At 40.3% G+C, this 22,012-nt stretch overlaps 1 protein-coding gene across 1 annotated transcript in view; it reads right to left on the reverse strand.

Moving 5' to 3' along the window:
- Positions 1–22,012, reverse strand: part of ST7L (suppression of tumorigenicity 7 like) — a 38,513-nt gene that overhangs the window by 12,720 nt on the left and 3,781 nt on the right. Inside the window, exons 2-11 of the mRNA XM_035122472.3 lie at positions 21,637–21,719; positions 19,428–19,593; positions 18,576–18,630; positions 17,443–17,558; positions 15,878–15,956; positions 13,790–13,944; positions 12,592–12,689; positions 11,744–11,858; positions 10,009–10,081; positions 9,667–9,769 (exon numbers count right to left, since the gene is read on the reverse strand). Of these exons, the coding sequence (XP_034978363.1) occupies positions 9,667–9,769; positions 10,009–10,081; positions 11,744–11,858; positions 12,592–12,689; positions 13,790–13,944; positions 15,878–15,956; positions 17,443–17,558; positions 18,576–18,630; positions 19,428–19,593; positions 21,637–21,719 (1,043 nt within the window). The remainder of the gene's footprint in view (positions 1–9,666; positions 9,770–10,008; positions 10,082–11,743; positions 11,859–12,591; positions 12,690–13,789; positions 13,945–15,877; positions 15,957–17,442; positions 17,559–18,575; positions 18,631–19,427; positions 19,594–21,636; positions 21,720–22,012) is intronic.

Here is a 22,012-nt window from a genome sequence, read left to right on the forward strand (position 1 = left end):
CTGCCAGCAGGGCCTGTTTAAAACAGTATTTTGAGGAGCCCATGGAGTTTTTCTTTGTTAGGGTTTCACATTGATAGTTAGGTCCCAAACAGTGACAGACAAGAAACTCCATTAATAGGTCTCTTAAAATAAATAAATAACTCTGGGAATTGCTATGGTATGGCTCTGGTTCGGTACTCTGCATTCACTGCTTTGTCCCCCTAGTAAAACAAAAGGAGATGGAGGCTATTCGCCTTACCAAATTAACTGTGTCCTCAAGCAGACAGAGAACTGTATTCATGTGCCATTCACAAAGCAATCTACTGAGTCTATTCTATACCAGGGATGGGATGATGATGAACCCCGCCCATCTGGCTGGCTTACAGCATGTATAAAGGTAAAAGGACCCCCGACCATTAGGTCCAGTCGTGACCGACTCTGGGGTTGCGGCACTCATCTCATGTTACTGGCCGAGGGAGCCGGCGTACAGCTTCCAGGTCATGTGGCCAGCATGACAAAGCCACTTCTGGCGAACCAGAACAACGCACGGAAACACCGTTTACCTTCCCGCCGGAGCGATACCTATTTATCTACTTGCACTTTGACGTGCTTTCGAACTGCTAGGTTGGCAGGAGCTGGGACCGAGCAACGGGAGCTCACCCCATCGCAGGGATTCGAATCGCCGACCTTCTGATCAGCAAGCCCTAGGCTCTATGGTTTAACCAACAGCGCCACCTGCGTCCGGCATGTATAAAACATAGTAAAACATCAAACATTACAAACTTCCTGATACAAGGCTGCCTTCAGATTTCTTCTAAAAGTTATATAGTTCTTTAACTCCTTGACATCTGAAGGCAGGGCATTCCACAGGGATAGGTGTGGCTCTCAAGCTGCTATTGGAGTATAGTACTCCCATCACCCATGATCCTTGGCCGTGCTGGCAGAGGCTTATGTGAGTTGGGCTTCAACAGAATCGGGAGGGCCACAGTTTCACCATTCCTGTTCTATACTCTTCCACAAAATGAAAATGGTTACTTTAAATGCTCTTGTTACTGTATAATTACTGGAGTCTCTCCCCCCCCCCACTTTTAGAAATTCTTTTAAAAAAGAGAAATATTTTCAGAGTAAAGTTGCAGGTTAAAATTTCATTGAGGAAAACAAATCAGAGAGCGTTCATAGAACAATAAATGAATGACTTTGATGAAGTCACTTATGAACTGGCCTGATCCACACAATAATGGCCAAAGCTAATCACATCCTTGATCACTGCAGTCAATAACTCTGTCAGTTCTCCCAAAAACTGTAAGAATGCAGTGAACTTAATGATTTTTCAGCAGATGCCACAAACCATGAGATTATTTACTAATCCAGTTTAGAGGACTTAACTTTTCCCATTCAGATTCTTGAAGGAATGTAGCCAAGGTTGTGCCCTGGTCAAATATAGTGCATTTACTGCTTCACTAGGTTCTTCATTTTGTGTCTTGGGGCTACTTCTGGGAGGGTAATATTCTTACTAATCCCATTTAATCCTCTTTGACCATTTTTTTTAACACAGTAAGGGATCACTTGTAGAGAGCCATTGTGGGAAAATGGTCTCAAATATCTGACCCCTGACATGACCCCTGATGGTCTTCAGTAACTAGTTTGGTGTTGAGATAGATTTCTTAAATAAGGCAGGGGGAAAGTTGCAACAATGGTCAAGCTTCGACTATATTAGCCTCTCAATCACTAACTGTGAACTCTCCAGCTCAGGGGGTTAAATCTGCCTGTCTTTCTACATTATGCCATGTAGACACGTATGACAAATAAGTGGAAACTGCAGAAAAATAGGTTGGCATGCTAATGCTGAATGTATTTTAGTTGCAAATTTGGCATGCAGAACCTGTTCTCTCTCTCTCTCTCTCTCTCTCTCTCTCTCTCTCTCTCTCTCTCTCTCTCTCTCTCACACACACACACACACACACACACACACACAGTTTGTTCAAGTGTTGCTGTCATTTCCAAAAAAATCTGCCCATTTCCCCCCAAAAGCAGTTTGGAGAGTTTTACTGCCAGAGACACAGAACAGTGACCATGTATGTGTACCACCTACTGCTCAACAGTCTTTCTGTCAGAGCTGGTTGAGGTAATCTCAAGTGTGGTAAATGCCTCATTGTAGGAGGGAGCACTCCTTGTCATCTTGTAAGGAAGTGATACATCATCACTCCTTAAAAGGTCCTACCTGGATCATGAGGGTCTAAACCACTACTCAGTCACTAACACCCCTTCCTGAGCCAGGAGCTCAAGAGACTTGTGGCAATGCAACTTCAGACATACTAAAAGGGAAAGCAATTATCTCGACCCATTTAATTCAGCACCAGGGCTGAATCTAGACACATCGAAAAAGTGTTTCAGTTAAACATGTTCGTACAGGGGAATCCCATTGGCGAAAGACAGGACTCCACATCGCCATCTGGTGTCACAGTGTTATAATGCATATAAAGTGCTTTATCTTTACAAATGTTCCAGGTCTGGTTATGGCACAGAGACAGCTCTGGCTGATAACTTGCTTTAGGAGAGTTGCTTCTCCTTGAACTCTTAGTGGATTTTGATACTATCAACCATGTTATTCTCCTGGAGTAATTTGGTGGGTTGGGATTACAGTGCTACTACAGTGATCCCAGACCTAGGGCTGCTTCCAAAGAGCTGAGTTTGGCTTAGCTCCAAGTTCTGCAATCCTTACTTTTGTTCCCAATGCTACTTAAATATCTATATGAAGTCATTGGGTCACATCATCAGACAGTTTGGAACTCAGTGCCATCAACATGCAGATGACATTCAGCAATGTATCTCAGTACCATCTAAACTGGATATAGCCATGTCTGTGCTGAACCAGTGCCTGAAGGTACTAATGAGTTGGATGGAGGCCAATAAACTGAATCCTGACTTAGCGAAAACACTGTTGGTGGGTGGTCCTTGTGCCATGAAAATGTGCATTTTGCCTCTTCTAGATTCCTGGATCAAAATATCCCAGCTAGATTTACATGTTCTAGTAATATCCCAGTTGGATTACTGTAATACACTCTACATACAGCTGCATCTAAAGTTTTAACAGGCGCTCCAAGGCTTATTACACCTATTCTGCAGGAGCTTCACTGGCTACCTACAATTTAAGGTGTTCTTAGTATGTTAAAACCCTGAATGACTTGAAGTGCCTCTCTCCATATTAACCAGCTTGGGCACCAAAATCAGTTGGGAGTGCCTTATTCGCAATCCCACCTATGAGTGTTGTGGGCCTTCTCTGTGATTGTACCTTGACTCTGAAACCTTGCCTAATGGTATGGACAGAATAATCACTTACGGTTTTCCACTGTTCAGTTGAAACTTGCACCTCTCCCAAAACTTTGGAATTTTACAGTGCTCTATTGTTGTAATAGTTGCTTTGCTTTAATTGTATTTCATTTTAATAACTGTATATTTCAGTACTGTTGGAAAACACTTTGAGAGTGTCTGGTGAAAAGTGCTATACAAATTTTATAAGGCAACTAAGGTTTGATAAAAGGTTTTGGAATTCCAGAAGAACGATCCATTTGAATCAATGAGTTTTATTTCTGAGTGGATATGCACAGGACTACTCATCTTGAAACTTTAATTTTGACCAAGAAAAAATGCACATCTAAAACAAGCATTTGTTATTGCAGATTCATGCTTAACTATTAGATTGAACATTCATTCCCTGGAAACTCAGGTAGCAGAGGTGGGAATGCGCACACACACAAATAAACCAAGCAGTCAAGCAAGCCTGTTATCGCTTAAATTGAAAACCATAGACACAATATATTCCAGAACTTGACTCTTCCTTAATCTAAAGAAGCTGTGCCTGTATCTGACACTGCTGGCACACCATTCTCCCCAGCTCCTTGTCAGCTGGAAGTTGCACCAATACAAATAATGAAATCTGAAAGAAAGCATGACCAGAAAGGAAGATAGAATTATGGATAACACGAGGCGCTAATTTTCTTGACAACACACAGAGCTAGTCAGGACAACACAAAAAGATGGTACAGACATATTAAACTCCTTAAGGATACAGCAGTTCTGAGGCAATTGAAGAGACACCTAACTCTTAGATAATGATAAGACATCATAATCTTTTCCCCCTAAAGGCTGAGGATGAAGCAAAATCTGTCTGAGACTGTCTGAAATGAACTTGCTGTGCTCTTGATCAGTCATGCAGGCAAGCAGCAAATTCTCTCAGCAATTAGCTCTCTCAGTGCACATTCTATCAGATTGGACAGGCAGACAGAAGACTGGATGGATAAATTCAGACCTTCAAGGAAAGAACCATTTGGACGTCCCGATTATCAGAGGAGGATTAGGTCTGGGGATAAGCCATCCATCCACTATCAAGACTGCAAGGGCCATATATCATCAGTGTCAGGAATGTATAGAACTGGTTGAAATTCCAACTGTATACATTCATTTAGGGGAAAGTTGCGACTGGAGGGGGGGGAGGTCTCCCATCTAAGCTCATCCCATTGGGTGATATACACTTTACGAGTGTGGTAGGAAGGCTTTAATTGTTCCAGATGACATGAAAATAAAATGCTTTTAAAATCTGTCTTGGAAACAGAATTTCGTTGGGATAAGAAATTTGCCAATTACATCAGCTTAAACATTTATGTTTCAGGTTATCTGAATTAACTAACCTCATGGGTGTTTTAAATTTCTTTTTAAGTCACTCTTTTACCTAGCACCTGTGTAGCTACACAAGCAAATTAAACATAATCATTATAAGTTTCTAATATTAGAAATATTAGACAATATAGCTAAGAGATAATATTTATGTGGCGACCTCCAGATGCTGTGAATTAGAACTCTCATCATCGCTAGCCACCGGTCATATTGGTTGTGAGTGATGGGAGGTGGGGTACAATATATGGAGGGGACCATGTTGGTCATCCCAGTCTCAGATATTGAGAACTCTTAAAATTTGTTACAATGAACAATTCAATTGAAATGCACAAAGTGCACTATCTAGAATAGTGAAGCATTTGTACATTATTATATTAAAGTTTATATTTTGCCAGCAGAACAAATTCAAAACATAATCCCTTAACACTGATCAGCACCAATGTGCCCAGTAAGCCACATGTTCTGCAAAAGAATATGTTCATGAAGGTCATGTATATTGTCTGCAAAAAGACTAAGGGCAAAAAAACAGTCCTCAATTTTGCATGAAGAAGCACTTATGGAAGCTCAGAAAGGCATGATGAAAAGCTCTTTTTCAGTTTATGAGGTTCAACTTTGCTGTCAGGATTTACAATTATCCTGCCAGGTTTACAGTAAAATGAGCTGGTAGTGCATGCAACTGCTCAAAGAGGTAAGATAATCTTACATTTCATTAACAGCAGTACAGTAAGATTGCAACTCATGTGAGAACTATGTTCCAGAGGCAGCGTGCCTACACAGCACATACACAAAATCGCACATGGACAAAAGCTGCCTGCTGGAAGTGGGGGAAGTCCTGCACAGAGGACCTCCCTGCACTGGCTCCCTGGGCTGCAAGAAAGGTGGGGGGAAGCTTGGTTCCTTCAGATGCGAAAAGGGAGAGAAAAGCAGACAGGGAGAGAGGCAGGCAGAAATGTGGCTTTATTCCAGTTTTTTTTTGGGGGGGGGGTTTGCCTGCAGCTCTGTCAGCCTTTCTCTGTCCAGCCAGCAGCTCAACACTTCTTCTTCTTCTTCTTCTTCTTCTTCTTCTTCTTCTTCTTCTTCTTCTTCTTCTTCTTCTTCTTCTTCTTCTTCTTCTTCTTCTTCCATCTGCCTCCACAGCTTCCCCACTCATTTCACTCATTTTGGAGCTGCCACCTCTGCTGCAACCATGGTTGGGAAGGCTGCTGCTTCCTCAAAAGTCAAGAGTGCATAATTGAATTTGCGCAAGTAAAATGTGTGTGTGTGTGTGCTGCAATTGCACTATACAGAGTCCAGACCACATGGGGAAATAGTTCCACTCTTTGCTAGTCAGGCCACATCTGGAGTAGTGGGTTCAGTTCTGGGTGCCACATTTAAAAAAGACTGGTGAATGCCCAGCCAGCATGGTGAGGTAGTCTGGAAACCAAGCTCTATGAAGAGCAGTTGAAAGATCTGAATACTAAAAGTGAGACACAATAGAAGTCTGGAAATTGCTGGGAAGCCAATTTCAGCTAAACATTAGAAGAAACATCCTAACTGTTAGAGCTATTTGACAGTGGAATAGTCTGTCTGGGCAGCTGGTGGGCACTAGCTTCACTGGAGGCATCTGGTCAGAAGCTGGTCAAGAGATGTCAAGAGATGCTGTAGTTCAGGGATGAGAACAACTTGGGCTCAGCAAGCCAGATTCTAAAGTGGCCACCCCTTTGTGGGCCACTTTTGACAAGAGGGTGGATCCCCAGGGAAGTGTGAGGAGCAAGGTTTGGGGATGAAAACAAGGTCTCTGGAGGAGCAGTAAGACATCCTTCCAATCTCCTCCAATTATTTTGCACAAGACCAAAGAAATGCCTTCCATAGGAACTGTTTCAAGCCCCAATAGGCCCTGCTTCTAAGAAAAAATGGTCCCCATTAAAGGACATCTTTCTTCAAAGCAGAAACCATGTTTATCCTATGGGTATTCCTGCATGGGAAATCACTATATTCAAACAGAGAAGGATCAAACCCACTGTATGTAGAATGGTTTACAGGTTCATTTAGAGCTAGCCATAGTCACAAACAAAAGGATGGAACTAAAACACTTACTCAAATATCTTTCTGAGAACCCATCTGTTTCTTATTGTCTCACTTATCTGATACATCTAGTTTTCAACTGGACAAAATCCTAAATTTCAGCCATTTAGAAAAAAGCTTTCACTTCCTATTAGACAAAGAAAGTCGTCCATTAACAATTGACTCTCTGGGAAAAAAACACAAATAAAAGCATGCAAAAAACAAGTTCTTCCCTAGAGGAGTTATTTTTAACTTAGTTCTAGTACAATATGCTATAGTTCTGTCTACAGATGAAATTATCCCAAAAAAATGCTGATAGGATCATTATTTTCTGGATAGTTGTTCTGTTCCCATGGTTCTCAAAGTGGTAGGTGAATCTCCCTAAGGAGGCTTGCAATCCCTGGGAGTATTAGTGGTCCTTTTTACCCCACATTTCCCCCAATTTTCTTCTTATTTTTACTAATCTATATAGTGTCAACTTGTGCGATGTTTACTTGGAAATCAAACTAATAGGGATATATATTAACACATTTGTATGGGCTGTGTGAATTCAAGAATAAACAGAGGGGTCCACTGTGTTCTATTTTTCTGCAATCCATATCTAAACAGGGACCTTAATTGACCCGTTGAGCTCATATTGAACCATGTCTTGACAACAAGCACCACCAACTCATTGATTTTTCTTAGTTATGTTTAAACAAGCTCAAACTTTGTCTTTCATCTTAGGACAGGGGTAGCCAACATGGTGCTTCTTAGATATTTTTGAACTACAACTCCTATCAGCCCCAGCCAGGATTGTCAATTGTCTGAAATGAGAGTTGTAGTCCAACAACATATGGAGGGCACCACATTCACTACCCTACTTAGGGGGAATTATATTAGGTTAGAAATTCAGTCAACATGCTTCTACCAATCAGAAAACAAAATCATGCTCTAGGACAGCATACTATTTCATGGTCTTTGATTGTTTCATTAAGGCAAGCAAGTGCCCACCCTACGGAGGCTAACATATATTGTCTCCCTGTGTACAGAAAATTATGGCTGGGGAAGCAGGTAGAGTCTGTTTACCAGGAGATCCTAAGGACTGCCTTGATCAGCCAACCTATTTATCAACTCAGGAGCTCAAAAGCAGCCAGCAGAAACACAAAGGTGAACGCTTGGTGTTACAGAAGCTGAAATGGTTTATATATTTCTATTTAGATTTATGGTACCTTTCAAAACAGAACACAAAGTGGTTTTACAAACAGAACAATTAAATCGGATAACAATTTCCATACATCTTTAAAACAAATAAAATTGAAAATAAATAATAGCAGGGGGGTGAAAAGACACTGAACTAGAAAGGCAGTGAGCTCAGAACCATAAAATTCTTTTTAAAAAGGAAAACATGAGATTCTTAGTCTCCCTAGATCAGAGGTGGTGAACTTTAATTTCAATCTGAGGGCCATATTGCCTCTTTGATCCACCCTCTGAGGACCACATACCAGCATGGTCAAAACCAAATCAGGCATAGCTACCCCACACTTGCTCTTTCTTGTACATACACATAGCTCAGCCACACATCCTTAACTCAAGACAACTCTACAGAAACACACACACACCACACTTTACACACCATTGTTTATCTCTTTGCCAGCAGTCCAATACAACTGCTCCCTCTTCTGTCACCCCCTTCTCTGACTCCCCCACTCTCCCTGCCAGTCTTGTGGCATTACATTCTCCCCATGTGTTCTTCCTACCATCCCCGAAGGCTCCATTATTCACTTCAGGACAGACTGATTAGGATCCTCCCACCAGTATTAACAGCATTTGCAGAACTTTACCAGCAACTGTGATTTCAGAAAACCAACAAGAACAGCTGAGATCTGAACACGCAAATCAAGAAGTGCATGAGCAGGTCTGAGTGAGGCCGAGGACCTCAGAAGTGCTGTGAGAGACCAATAAACGACAGGGTCTTTCTCAGTGGTGGCTAAAGTAAAGAATTCATTGAATGGTGAAGGAAGGATTAGGACAGGCATAGGCAAACTCAGCCCTCCAGATGTATTGGGACTACAACTCCCATCATCCCTAGCTATGGTCAGGGTTGATGGGTCAGGGATGGTCAGGGATGATGGGTCAGGGATGGTCAGGGATGATGGGAATTGTAGTCTCAAAACATCTGGAGGGTCAAGTTTGCCTATGCCTGGATTAGGAAATAGTCTGCTTTCGTCAAATATAAACAAATAATCCAAATGGGATGGCTCTAGTTAGGAGACACATAGGAGAGAGGAAGAATATTGTGGCAGGCTGGAGGTTGCAGTGCCTATCTTAAAACAAAAGCAGGCAATGGAGAGAGCATTTGATAGTACCAGAACTACCAATGAATGAAAAATGCACTTTTCTTATTTGAAGATAACAATCAAACAGTAGCACCAGGAACAACAAATTTGCCAACAAACATACAAACGACATAATCTCTCACCATGAAACCAAGTATAAGGACGCTAATCTCTCTGAAACTCTGTCATGCAAAAATGCTTTTGTGCTGCAAGCATTTGAGATTAACAATTTTGAATTGTTAGGTGTTGCAGAAAAGCATAGTGTCAACATGTGACAGAACTCTGAAGAGCTAAAAACAACAACCCTGTACTTCTGTCTTATGATATTTTAGCAAATGTATGCTCTCAAACCTATGTGTGCCCAAGAAAATGTGAATGCGATGGGGGTGGAAATCAGGGCAGGAAGTGCCTCCATGAAGACACTCCCACTATTCTCCCACCTGAGTTTACCCCTTGTTTCTGAGCTCATTTGTTTGAAAGTGAATTTACCCACAAGTCCCAAGTGCCTGCTACATCTGCCTCATAAGACAGTATGTTGGTCATACTGTGCAGTTCTACACTCAATATGGTGTACCTGTTTTAGTTGGCTTGCTTTTTGCTCTGTGTTTGTGTGTGTGTGTGTATGCGTGTATGCGTGCAAACAAACACTTACCTTTGGAACATGAGGGTTAAATTCAACTGCTCTGTGAATGGCCTCTACAGCATTAATCTCTGCTGTACTAAGTCCTCTTCTAGAAGCTGTTTCTGGAGAGAATCTGCAGCAACATTCAAAAGTTTGTCAAGTTACTCAAACTGAGGCAAAGGATAATCTAGCTTTTTTTAAGCTGAGCTGATTGAAAATAATTTTTTTAAGCAAAAGCTCAAATTAGCTGGGCCAGAGCTTAATCCAACAAAGCAAAAGCACTACTTGCAGTTGCCAGGTGCAAAATTATTTGCTTGCAGGAAGAGTGAAGAGTTTATCACTTTACATCTGAATCTGAAATATTTCACTTACCTATCTGAAACTGCTCTGGCCTTTAAGAGTGCTGCTGTGTAACATATCGCTGCTGATTTTGGAAGGCTGATGTCTATGAAACAATAAATTGTTGTATTTAGATTCTAAAGTGAGAAACATTTCAAAACCACACCCTCCAAGAAGAGGGAGGTGCTTTAAAGCTACCACAGAGGAAAAGGCAGTGTTTCAGACTAAGTTTACTTGCCTTGTGTGAGAGCTCAGGGGAGGAAACTACAGTGAAAGACACTCTCTTGTACATGTGTCAAATGTCTGCTACTTTGGATCATGGCTCCAAGTTGTCTGTAGCTTTTTGTTTCTCAGAATTCCAAGATGTCTAAAAGCCCATGGCCATTGATGAGCCTCATAAAAACATATGCCCCCAACACCCGTGTGCCCACAGCAACAGAATGTGGGATAACTTCTTCTGTTCCATATATTCTCTGTCACTCATCTTTCTTTCCTGTACAATCTCAACCCTAAGTCCCATTCTTTCCTCTTTTCTCCTAATCACCTCTTTCCTTACTGGCAGTTACTCTTCCTAGCTACTACTTCTCTTCCACCTTTTCCCCAACGAGAGGATCAAAAATTTGGGCTGGTTGCCACACATCAATGTTCAGAATCATGTATTGTTTCTGGCAAGTCTTCAACATCACTAATGTCATGAAACCAGGTTAAAGCAATCTATTAACACATTTTAAAATGCCTCCAGCCTCCAGCCACCTTCCAACTCCCCACCCCTCAATTCCATGTTAATGGGCAGTTTTAGCCACTATCTACTTTTTAACTTTTTTAAAAAAAATACTTAGCTATCAAGTGTAAGAATGTGCAATATATTCTGAGTTAAAGCAATGGCTCCATCTAGCTCCAGCATTGCATCTGAATCACAGCAACTTTTCAGCATCTTGAATCTTGAACACCCATTGCTAGAGGGGACAAGGAGTGAATCTGACACCCACTGAACTGTGTTCCCACCCTTAACTTAATCAGAAATATGATAATTAGTTTTAATATCTCTGTTCAGAGTTTACATGAAACTCTCCTTACATTTTATGTATGTGTTCCATGGTATGCTGAAAAGCAACTAAGCACTATGCAGTCCTAGAGGAAGAACTGTTAGGAAAAACTCCTTTAGGGCACCTCTCAGAGATCTATAGATAAACATCGGTATAACATAGTAGTGACAGGATACAGTACTGTATTCAATTATAATGTAAAAAGTTAACATATCTGGAGTGAAAAGAGCCACTAGAAAAAATAAGTGGGATAGAACTGTCATTCCAATATGTCTTGCTTAAATGATACCTTCTTTAAATTTTGGGGGGAGTGTTACTATTTTTTAAATTGTGGGGGGGGGGGCCTTTCACCAGCTGGTTTACAACCTAACTAGCATAATAAAATCCAAACAACACAATAACTTAAAAACAATTAGTATTTTGCAAACAACCCTGGGATTTTGATTGGATAAAGGGCAATTTAAAGGTTGAACAAATAAAATAATTTCATCCAATTTATATCAGCTGCCTAAGGTCCAAGATAATATACAAATCAAGGTGAGCAGATGTCTGTGTTGATTTTCAGGCACCACCTATCTACTCTGCTGAGTTATTTGAAAATGACTGCTAATCATGGGAGGCTTGGACCCCAAGAGGGAAGGGGCCTAGTTATTCATGAATATTTTCTTCAAGCACATACTGCAGCTTGCATCTAGCACACAATGACATTTATATATTCTTACCATCATACTTTGCTAGAACTGCCTGGACATCAGCATAAGCTTGTAGTTCCAGAAGTGATTCTAGGAGATTTTCATGTATATTCAATACACTTAGGAGGGGAAACTCTTTCATTAACTGTAAATAGGAGGGAGGAGAGAATAAATTAGGCTACACAAGTTTCTATCTTGCAGCCAAGTCATATGCATGTTTACTCCACTAAGTAAAAAAAATTACAGATGCCGCTTTTCTAATACAAAGTGAAACTGACCCATTTTTTCCCCTTTGCAGCACAGATTGAACTCAAGCCATTCTGCAAAGGAATTGCTCAGTTGACCCAACTTCAAACTTCACTTTGGAAAGGGTTCAGCTCCATTCAGTAGCTTCCAAGTGGAACCAATCCCATTGGGCCTTCTATCTGGTACCAAATTTAGCAGGCACTGAAAACAAGTCATGGAACAATCAGCACCCTTTTTAAGACTCCTGATCATTCCTTTGCAGACTGCTCTGGACCTGACATCATATATGATATCGGGGGGGGGGGGACACGGGGAAAATAGCCTCTCAGGCTGGATTTTCCTCATCACTGCTATACACGTCTACTCAGAAGTAAGTGCTGTTGACTTAAATTCAGCCACTAGCCATGATGAGCTACAACTGGAAGCAGCAATGCCGATTCTGAATACTAGTTACTGGAAACCACAGGAAGAGAGAATGCTCTTGTGCTCAAATCCTGCTTGCCAGTTTCCAGTTTCCCAGAGGCATTTGGCTGGCCACTGTGAGAAGAAGTTACTGGACTAGTTGGGCCATTGGCCTGATCCAGCAAGTTCTTCTTATGTCCTCCCAGGTAAGTGGGTATAGGATTACTTACATCTCTCATCATTTTTACTGCTTCTTTAATTCTTCCAAGCTTCCTTGCACACATAGCTAGTCTTCTTTTCACATAAACCAGTACATTGGTGTCTCTTCCTAGGGAAAAAGAGAGACTACATCAAATACATAAAAACTAAGATATCACACATTTTCTAACCCAGGCATTCATTTCTGCATATGTTGTAGGAGATCCATCCTGCTCTTCCTGTCCACAAATATATTGAGAAGGTTGAGAGTTAAACCATAGGACACACCCATAAAATCACAGTGACTTTTTTTGAAAACACACATGAGTCAATCAACATTTATCCATCTGAGTCTGCAAAATGGAGGGAACATTATATCCTGAGAAAATACAAAGGGAGGGGCACAGACAATGTGATGTGCCAAACACTGACTTAATAGGAAGCACAAGGAATCCAACTATTTCCTCAAGCCACCACATCCAAGGATGTGGGACGAGAAACCCTCTAACACCCTTTCATCCAAACAACATATTCATAGCTTCAGCAAATATTTGCTGTTCCATTGTAATAATAAACTGAAGTTTGACAACTTGTTTGTGGCCTCAAAATTAAGATACCACATTCCATGGCACAAGACAGCAAGAGAGAGAGAAATACAAAGAGAGAGAGTAATATTGTAACCTTGAGCTATTGACAGAGACTTGCTAGAAAAAGCAAATAGGATGAGCTGAGCTGCTGGTAGAGGGATGAATCCACCAAAGGTAAAATACCAAAGGTAAAACATTATTTCCCACAGCCCTGCTAACAGCAATGTAGTTAATATCGAACTGTATCGCGTTGCTGCTCTGTGAATAGAATGACCTCTTTCCTAGAGTGCAACTCTCCTTCTGTGACCAGCATAATATTTTAAAATATTCTCATATTTTAAAATAAGGCTAAAGCCTTATCCTTTACACACTTAACTGAAAGTGAGTCCCACTGTAGTCAGTTCAGCTTACTTCTGTTTAGACACGTATAGAACTGTAGTGCAAAACATTCAGCACTTTCTGAAATTAAAATGCAGCTTGTACACCTGCTGCCTGTACTTACAGTATGTGTACTTTTAATTTTTGAGTTTTAATTTAGATTTTAATTCTTCAGCATTAAAGTTTTCTAGTGGTTCTGTAGATTTGAGCATGACCAAGCACAGCACTATTGACCGTTTTGAATGATTTGTGAAAGGATACTTACTAAACTGTGCTTCATGCTGTGGACTCTGGGAACTGCAGTGCTGAGACTTTCTATAAATGGTTTCTCCTGCTTTCAGAGCCTGCTTAAAATATTTCTCAGCATCCACAATAGTAGTTGCTTCTTCCTCGGCCAAAAGAACATATGCTGTGGCACAACTGAGAGAAAAAATGAAACCAGGTATTCAAAAGATGTATGTTGACACAGTGACATGATTAACAATGTATACAGTACAGTAGTTGAACATACTTACAAATAAACTCTGATCAAAGATGTGGAACAAAACTATTTTCATCCAAACAATACATGTAAAATGTTTCAATACACATTAAAAGGAAAACAGGCTCTGTGAGATTGAGCCCAGGTAGGAGAGGGACTACTAATTTTCATTGAAGGTGGCTATTTTATGATCAAGATGACTATAAAATGCACTAAATAAAAGGTGAATTTCAGTATCAGTCAAACTACAAAAATGAAGTTTTTTTAAAAAAAACATGAGTCATATAAAAATGCCAGCCCACACATATAGAAGTACACTTGGATAGTCAAATGCACAAAATAGATTTGCAAAGTGGTGTATTGTCTAAAAAGGTATGGAAACTTTTGCTCTGCTTTCTCTCTCTTAACTGGAACATTGTGTGAGATATAGAAGGGGAAATGTTAGAAAAGAAAAAGAAAAAGAAAAAGAGAGAATTCCCAGAACATTTTTTTAAAATGACTTAACTATGAAGATTGTTATAACGGTTGTGTTTATTTTGAGTTGAAAAATGCCCCTGCCACTTGAAGATCTCATTTTCTAAAAGTTGTGTGCTAATTTTGGACACAACTGAGCCAAACATAAGAATTTTGAGTCCTATTAAAATGGACCCTTAGTTCAGTTGCACTGAAAAAGATGAGATTCTTTACTTCATTTCTATGGTTCGGCATCAATTCAGACTTGTGTGAAGTATCCACTTCAGACTGCAGGTTGGAAAAATTGCAACATCTCAATGTCCAACAATTACAAAAACGCCTTACATGTTAGCTTAATATGTCAAGGGTTAAAAACTTAATATGGGATACTGTTACAGCCCACCAAAGGTTACATCACTTGAACATGTTAATCATATTGTTACAAAAACCCAGTGCCCGCCTCTCTCTTCGCCAAGCAGTGGCACAAGAAACATTGGGCCACAGGCACACATACAGGATCTGGGTCCCTTTGGAGAATAGAAGAAACATCGGAGACTGTCATGCTTTAAGAAATAGGGTTTATTTGCCTATTTACACGTTCGGTTAGCATGGAGGACGTCCAGATCTTACAGCATGGCCCAAAGCATTGCAGGCAACCTTTCCTACTCCCCCGCCAAGATGGATCTCAGCCTTCCTTTCTCCTTCTTCTGCCCAGAAACCCTCACTTCAAACCTCCCCTTTCCTGTCCCCTCAAACACAGTTACACTGGCAACCTTTGTGACATCTGACTCCCCAGGCCAAAGGATCCTTCTATGGCCCATCAGCACCTTTTTTTAATGCTAACAGGTCTGCTCTTCCCCCCAGCCAGCCAGGAATTCCTTTGCGGCTTATATCTCCCACCCCCAAATAATCACAATCCTAGAAATTATTAATTTCTATGTTTATCCCAAGTCTACAACAATATGAATACGGTAGGCCCTAAGAAATTACTTAACAATGCTGTATAGCTTTAATTTTACTTCATAAAATTAGGGTGAGACTTGTTACTAAACTTAAAGGTAAAGGTCCCCCTGACCGTTAGGTCCAGTCGTGGATGCCTCTGGGGGGCTGCACGCTCATCTTGCTCTATAGGCAGAGGGAGCTGGCGTTTGTCCGCAGACAGCTTCCGGGTCATGTGACCAGCATGACTAAGCCACTTCTGGCAAACCAGAGCAGTGCACAGAAATGCCGTTTACCTTCCCGCCAGAGAAGGTAGATACCTATTTATCTACTTGCACTTGACGTGCTTTCGAACTGCTAGGTGGACAGGAGCTGGGACCGAACAACGGGAGCTCACCCTGTCACAGGGATTCGAACTGCTGACTTCTGATCACCAAGCCCTAGGCTCTGTGGTTTAGACCACAGCGCCACCAAACTTACTCATTATTTAATTCTAAAGCTTGATATGCTGCTTTTATTCGGGCCTGAGGGTTCCTCTCCCGCCATGCCTTCTGCATAACTGTTGGGGGAAAAATAGGATTTATTTAAAGGCAAGTCATGACTGTAGGTATTCATGGAGAAACAAACAAACAAACAAATCTCTCTCTAAGAATAAATCCACTACCAAACTGAACACCAGCCCCTATCATAAATGTATGTTATTCTTCATCTTTATTTTTAAAAGAGAGAAAAATGAATAAGGTGACCAACAGAAAAGGGGGGCAGAGCTTGTGGCAATTGGCCCCAGGTGGCTCATGAAAAGTTTGTTGTTTTCCCTCCTGCTGGCTGCAAGGTAAGTTTGGTCACTGATGGTCTCTGGGTGGAATGAGTGTGGCTACATGGAGACCAGTGCCAAGGCTGGTGGGATTAGCCCAGCTGTTGCTTCCTTCTCTTCTGCCAGATGCTATTCATTTTAAGTGAATAAAATTCTCATCGTTGCCACTCACTTGGCTGGGTTCATTTTTTGGGGAATGAAACCCTAATCCTGATGAAGGCTAAAAAGTGAACATTCATTAACTGATTGCACAATCCTATTCATGTCTACTCAGAAGTAAGTTCAACTGATTTCAATGGAGCTTATTCCCAGCTGAGGAAGTACAGGATTGCAGTTTGACTGTATCTGATGGTCCTCAGTTTTTATAAGGAAGGGAGAGAACCTATATATGTTTCTTTTGGAACTAAACCTGCAACTGTCCAGCAAGAATAATGTGGAAAATGTTGGAGCATTTTTCTGAAAACATAATGTTAGTTTTGGCTCTGATGATGAAACAATATACAACATTTATAAAACAAAAACTACAGCTCTCATATCATTAAACATGTCATCAGATTAATGTGTAGACAGCTAACTCTTGCCGATTTAGATGAACTAGTAAGAATTAACACATAAGCTGAAAAAGGCCAGATATGACGAAAGCCAATGCTTTAAAGATAGGAACAGACAATATGTAACCCTCAAAAAAAATTGGTGCGAAGAAATATAATAATTTCGGGGCATGGCAGGTTTTTTATAGTAGTAATTCAACATTCATGAGTACATAACATTTGCAAGTCTTACAACTCAAAAAGGGTAGCCACATCCATCTTGCTGTAGCAAGAACAGTGAGGGTCTTGAACTGTCACAAAAATTCTGCTGCATGCATCCGATGAGGTCCATGAACACATATGCCATGGTAAACATATTAATCTTTAAGGTGCCATAATACACCTTTCTTTCCTACTTAGACTTGGACAGGACTCTCAGGTGAGCAGAGGACATACTGTATGTAGAAATGTTATCACAGACACACAAAGTTCTGGCAATAATAATGACTTAAGGTTTGTTTGTCTCATCCTGATTTCTCCGTCCCAAGAGACCAGAAACATTATGAAAAATGAGATATGTTATCCATCAAATATAAAAGAGACTTAGAAAAGGTATTTAGAACAAGCATTTCCAACATTAAAAATTATTTATGACTAACTAGACATCTTTTTATCTTTCACACAAGAGATGTGGTTGATACCTGCATCTGAAGGTCGAATTGAGTCGGTTTCACATGTGAAAAAGGTCTGATGATCCTGAGCAGATAAGTTCATGTCATAATATGTAAGTGGCTCCTTTCCAGTCACCCACGTATATCTTTAAAAAAAGAGAAAAAAGAGAGGCTTCATTAAGAGCCCAATTCTTTGCCTCTCTACTCAAAAGAAAGCCAGTGGGATACGCTCCCATTTAAGTATCTACATGGCAACCTAAAGGACATATTTACATGAGAAATAGAGAAGTATCTTTCACAGAGCAGATTAATCTTTATTATATGCACAAACTAGACCAAATAAGGCAGGAATCAGTGGAGGCTATAGCTCGTATTTTCTCCAATGAGCGATTATCATCCTTGCAATGAACATCCACTACAAGTTTCAAACTTGGCTGGAACCTTTTTAGTGGAGATACACATTGAAACTCTTCGAACTTAGGAATTGTAAAGCTCATTGTATCTATTATAAGAAAATATTCAAGTGATTTATACACCACCTTTGGGAACAACAGCCTTCCCAAGGTGGTGAATAGGATTACATGGAAAGATGTCATCATTTTTAAAACCACATTATACCCCTTTGAAATTGAGCAGGAGCTCAATTTATGATTCTATGATCACTGGAATTAATAAAAAGCCAACTGGTTTGTTTGTTTTTTTTAAAAAAAAATAAGATTTATCTTAAAGCTTTACAAAGTTTGGGCCACATGCACTTCCTGGGGGAGGGAATTCCACAGAGGGAGGAGGGAACCATCAAAAAGGCCCTGTTGGTGAAGAAATGCAACCCAGAAGAAATGCCCCAGAGCAGGAATAGCCAACATGCTGCCCTCCAGATGGTGGTGTTGGACATCAATTCTCATCAGTCGCTGCCAGCATGACCAACAATCGGGGATGATGGCAGCTGGAGTCCAACAACTAGCTAACGCTGCCCTGAGACAAAAACTTGTCTTTTAAAAAGCAAAGAAATAAATCATCTATCCAAACAGATTCATATTTGTCCTTATATACGGAATTTACAGGAAAGAGTAAGATTACAATGTTCTGACAAACCAGAAGCTCAAGTTCTATTTTGATTTATTTTACAAAAATGGCTATACACTAATATAACAAAGACAAAATACCTGCTATATTCTGCTCCTCTAAAGAGATTGAGGGGATTTCTCCATACTTTGCACTCTGTAAAAAGAAACAGTTTAATCTCAAAATTAAGCCAGAACTTCAGATTTTTAAACATATATGCCTTGTGTGTTGAGGCTGGTTCACTATAAGAAATCTTGGTTCAATAAATATGAAATCATTACTTCTGAACTGGCCCAAATATATATTTACAATGACATGCAAATCTGAAATGATGCTTTCAAAACTAGATCCATAAACAATCGTTTGAAGCAGGCATGGCAAGCCCTAACCATAGTATTAAAATGTGGATGGCATGACAAATTATTAATGGTACTAAACAGGAAATTGGAAAAGGGAAAGCCCCAAGTAAGAGGAGAGGAAACAGAGGAAACCCTGGTTTGTTTCTGATAGTCCAAACTACAGTTTGGATGAATGTCTAACTTGAGCTACCACTTCAAGAAAACAAAGTTTTTCTATCACATGTAGGTGCAAAGCAAACAATTTTCCAAAAAACAAAACTAAAAACAAAACCCACTTGTCACACAGTTCTATATAGTAAAATATATACAGGAAAAATATCTATTACAATAAAATGAAAAATCATATTGATTTGGAAATTGCAAGGGGTTGTGGAAAATAAAATACTAAACTCAAAAACTCACCTGCCCCCAGCAAAAAAGGGTTTGCCCAATCTGATTTACTTTGATTTGTTTTTCCTAAGCAAGACAAAGGCATTACCTGATGCAAAGCTAAGCCCATTTACAAAAATAAACATAAATTGTATTTACAGACTTTGGCTAAGGCCAACTATCATGAAGTACATTTGCACAAAGCCAGATGTTAGAAGCAATCACCTGACAAACTCTGCCTGCTTGTCTCATTTTCTCCACTAGTGGCAGAGAAAGTTGCCTGTGGAGAATTAGTATTCTCTGCTCCTCCAATAAGTGGTCGTAAATGGCTCACGGATACCTGCTCAATGAAAGATGTGCCATATTTTCTGAAATACCACCATTCAAATATCTGCAATGAGAAACAGAAAAACACACAATAAACTATTGGGTCAAGAATCTCAAGTCACATCACTCGCTCACAAAACAATAGGATGGCCACAATTATATTTATGTTTCCTTTCAGCAAGGGTTGACAGTTTGCCCACAGATAATATAACAGGAAAGAATTCTTCCTAAACATAGCCCTTTTAGGACACTGCCACCAGTGAAGTAGTAAGCAATGCTCCCAAATTTCAGCCACTTCCTGTTTCTCTGTAAACGTAATGGAGATATAAGATAGCCAAAGAAATCTATTGGTTCTTACCATAGGGCTGCTCCCCCCCCTCCAATGGAAAATATTGGCTTAAAAAAGTATAATGGGATTGTCAAATTAAAACTAATCCAGGGAAGCAGACTTAACTGTCTTTCTTCTAATGCTGCACACTTAATTTTGGTTATTTTACTACCCTGTGATAGCACACTCCTCCTACAACCACTCGTGTAAATTTATTTGTGGCACTGCATGAGGGTTAAGAATGGACAGACAGGTTTCATCTTACCTTATGAGCACAGTGCTGCACAGGCGACTCAGAACTGGCATGTCCCATGTCAGAGATTGGGCCCCAACAAGTAGGCTCCAGACAAAAACTAAATGCTACTCAGGGCAATTTTGGTAAAACATGGGGTGCTATAAACAATATACTGGTGTCCTCAAGATGAACAAGAACGGCCTGAAGGCAAATAGTAATATTTCCATCATCTTTTTGGTTGCTACACTGCTCCTAATATACATATTTTATGTTCAATGGAAGAGCATTATAGTGCAACTGTGGCTATGCAAAAGGTGCCCTCCATAGCTGCCAAGTTTTCCCTTTTCTCACGAGGAAGCCTATTCAGCATAAGGGAAAATCCCTGTAAAAAAGGGATAACTTGGCAGCTATGGTGCCCTCTCATACAGCCATGATAATGAGGCAATGCAGGTAGAGTCCCACAAATAACTTTGCCGCCTAAGCAATGTGCTTCAGAATCCTGCTGGTGAAGGCTCAAGACTATTGTCACAGCTGCCCCTTACAATGTTATAAAGCATTTCATTTTTTACTTGGAAGGCTGTGGTGACCAGTAAGGAACCACATCAAAATGAATAAAAATGTTGGCTTCTTTTTCTGTATAGGAGCGCCACCTAGAGTTCAGCTGGCATATCAAAGGTAACTTTCATCTTCAGACCCGCACAGTTTACACAAGTCTAGTTTTAAAAATTAAACTGTAACATTGTAAACACAGACTGATCACATTTCACCATAACTATTCCTCATCTTTCAAAAATCCCAAAAAGGTACTGTGGATGCAGACGTGACCTATTCTTAGTTGCTGTAGACATTTTCCTAGAGTGTGCTTTAATAACAGTCTTAAAAGCAGACCAAAATTTAGGGTCTATGATGCATTAATTTCTTACTTCTTTGTCCTAAGCAGCAGAATGAACTTAGCAATTAAAAAAAAATACTTTTAATCTTCTAAACATCTAAAATCTGAAGACTTCTATACAATACTTGTGTGCAGCATTTTAAATACATACTAGCCTATGTAGTAGTATAATCTCACTTTTACACTCCAGTGCAATTTCAACCTAACTTGTGTGCAATTTCAACCTTGTGTAGTTGAAGGCTGGCCAGTTGAAATCCCACAAATTAATTGCATGCAGAGCAGACAGCATAAAATGTCCTTTTGCACTTGGTTTTCCTGGTGTGGGAAGCACTTTTAAGCTCTCAGACTTGCTTACCAGGCTTTGGGAGGCTCTTGTTAGATATTGCAGGAACTTGGATGGCCAACGAAATCTCACGAGAGCCTCCCAGAGCCTGGTAAGCAAGAAGGGGAGCTTAAGAGGTCTCCGTCTTGCTTGGAAGGTCAGGATGGCCTTGTGGCAGTGGTTCAAAGGGGGTGGTTCAAGTATATGCATTTTTGCATGTATGTTTCATCCCTGGAATGCAGTCCCTGCACAAGACACGATCATACTATATTTCTGGTTCTGTAGGATCAACAAAAATTCCAGCATGAGTAAATAGAGAAAATTACTTACAAATATCAGACCGGATATCAGAGAAGATGTCCCAGTAAGTGCAACATAGAATTTTGGAGTCAGTGTGCTCAAGAAAATGGTCACTGTCAAAGAAAAAGGGAAGCTTTGTCAATACATTTGCCTTTCAGTGTCTGAGATGACATTACTTAAGCACCACAAACATACACACACACACACAGTCAATTCCTCCTTTGGTTGGGGGTACTTTTTGGAATGTCTGAATCGGGAAATTATGTAGCCCATGCAAGCTATGCTTTGAATCAGGCATCCCCAAACTTCGGCCCTCCAGATGTTTTGGACTACAATTCCCATCTTCCCTGACCACTGATCCTGTTAACTAGGGATCATGGGAGTTGTAGGCCAAAACATCTGGAGG

Source organism: Zootoca vivipara, chromosome 7 (assembly GCF_965207765.1).
Source record: "Zootoca vivipara chromosome 7, rZooViv2.hap1.1, whole genome shotgun sequence".
NCBI classification, from domain to species: domain Eukaryota; kingdom Metazoa; phylum Chordata; class Lepidosauria; order Squamata; family Lacertidae; genus Zootoca; species Zootoca vivipara.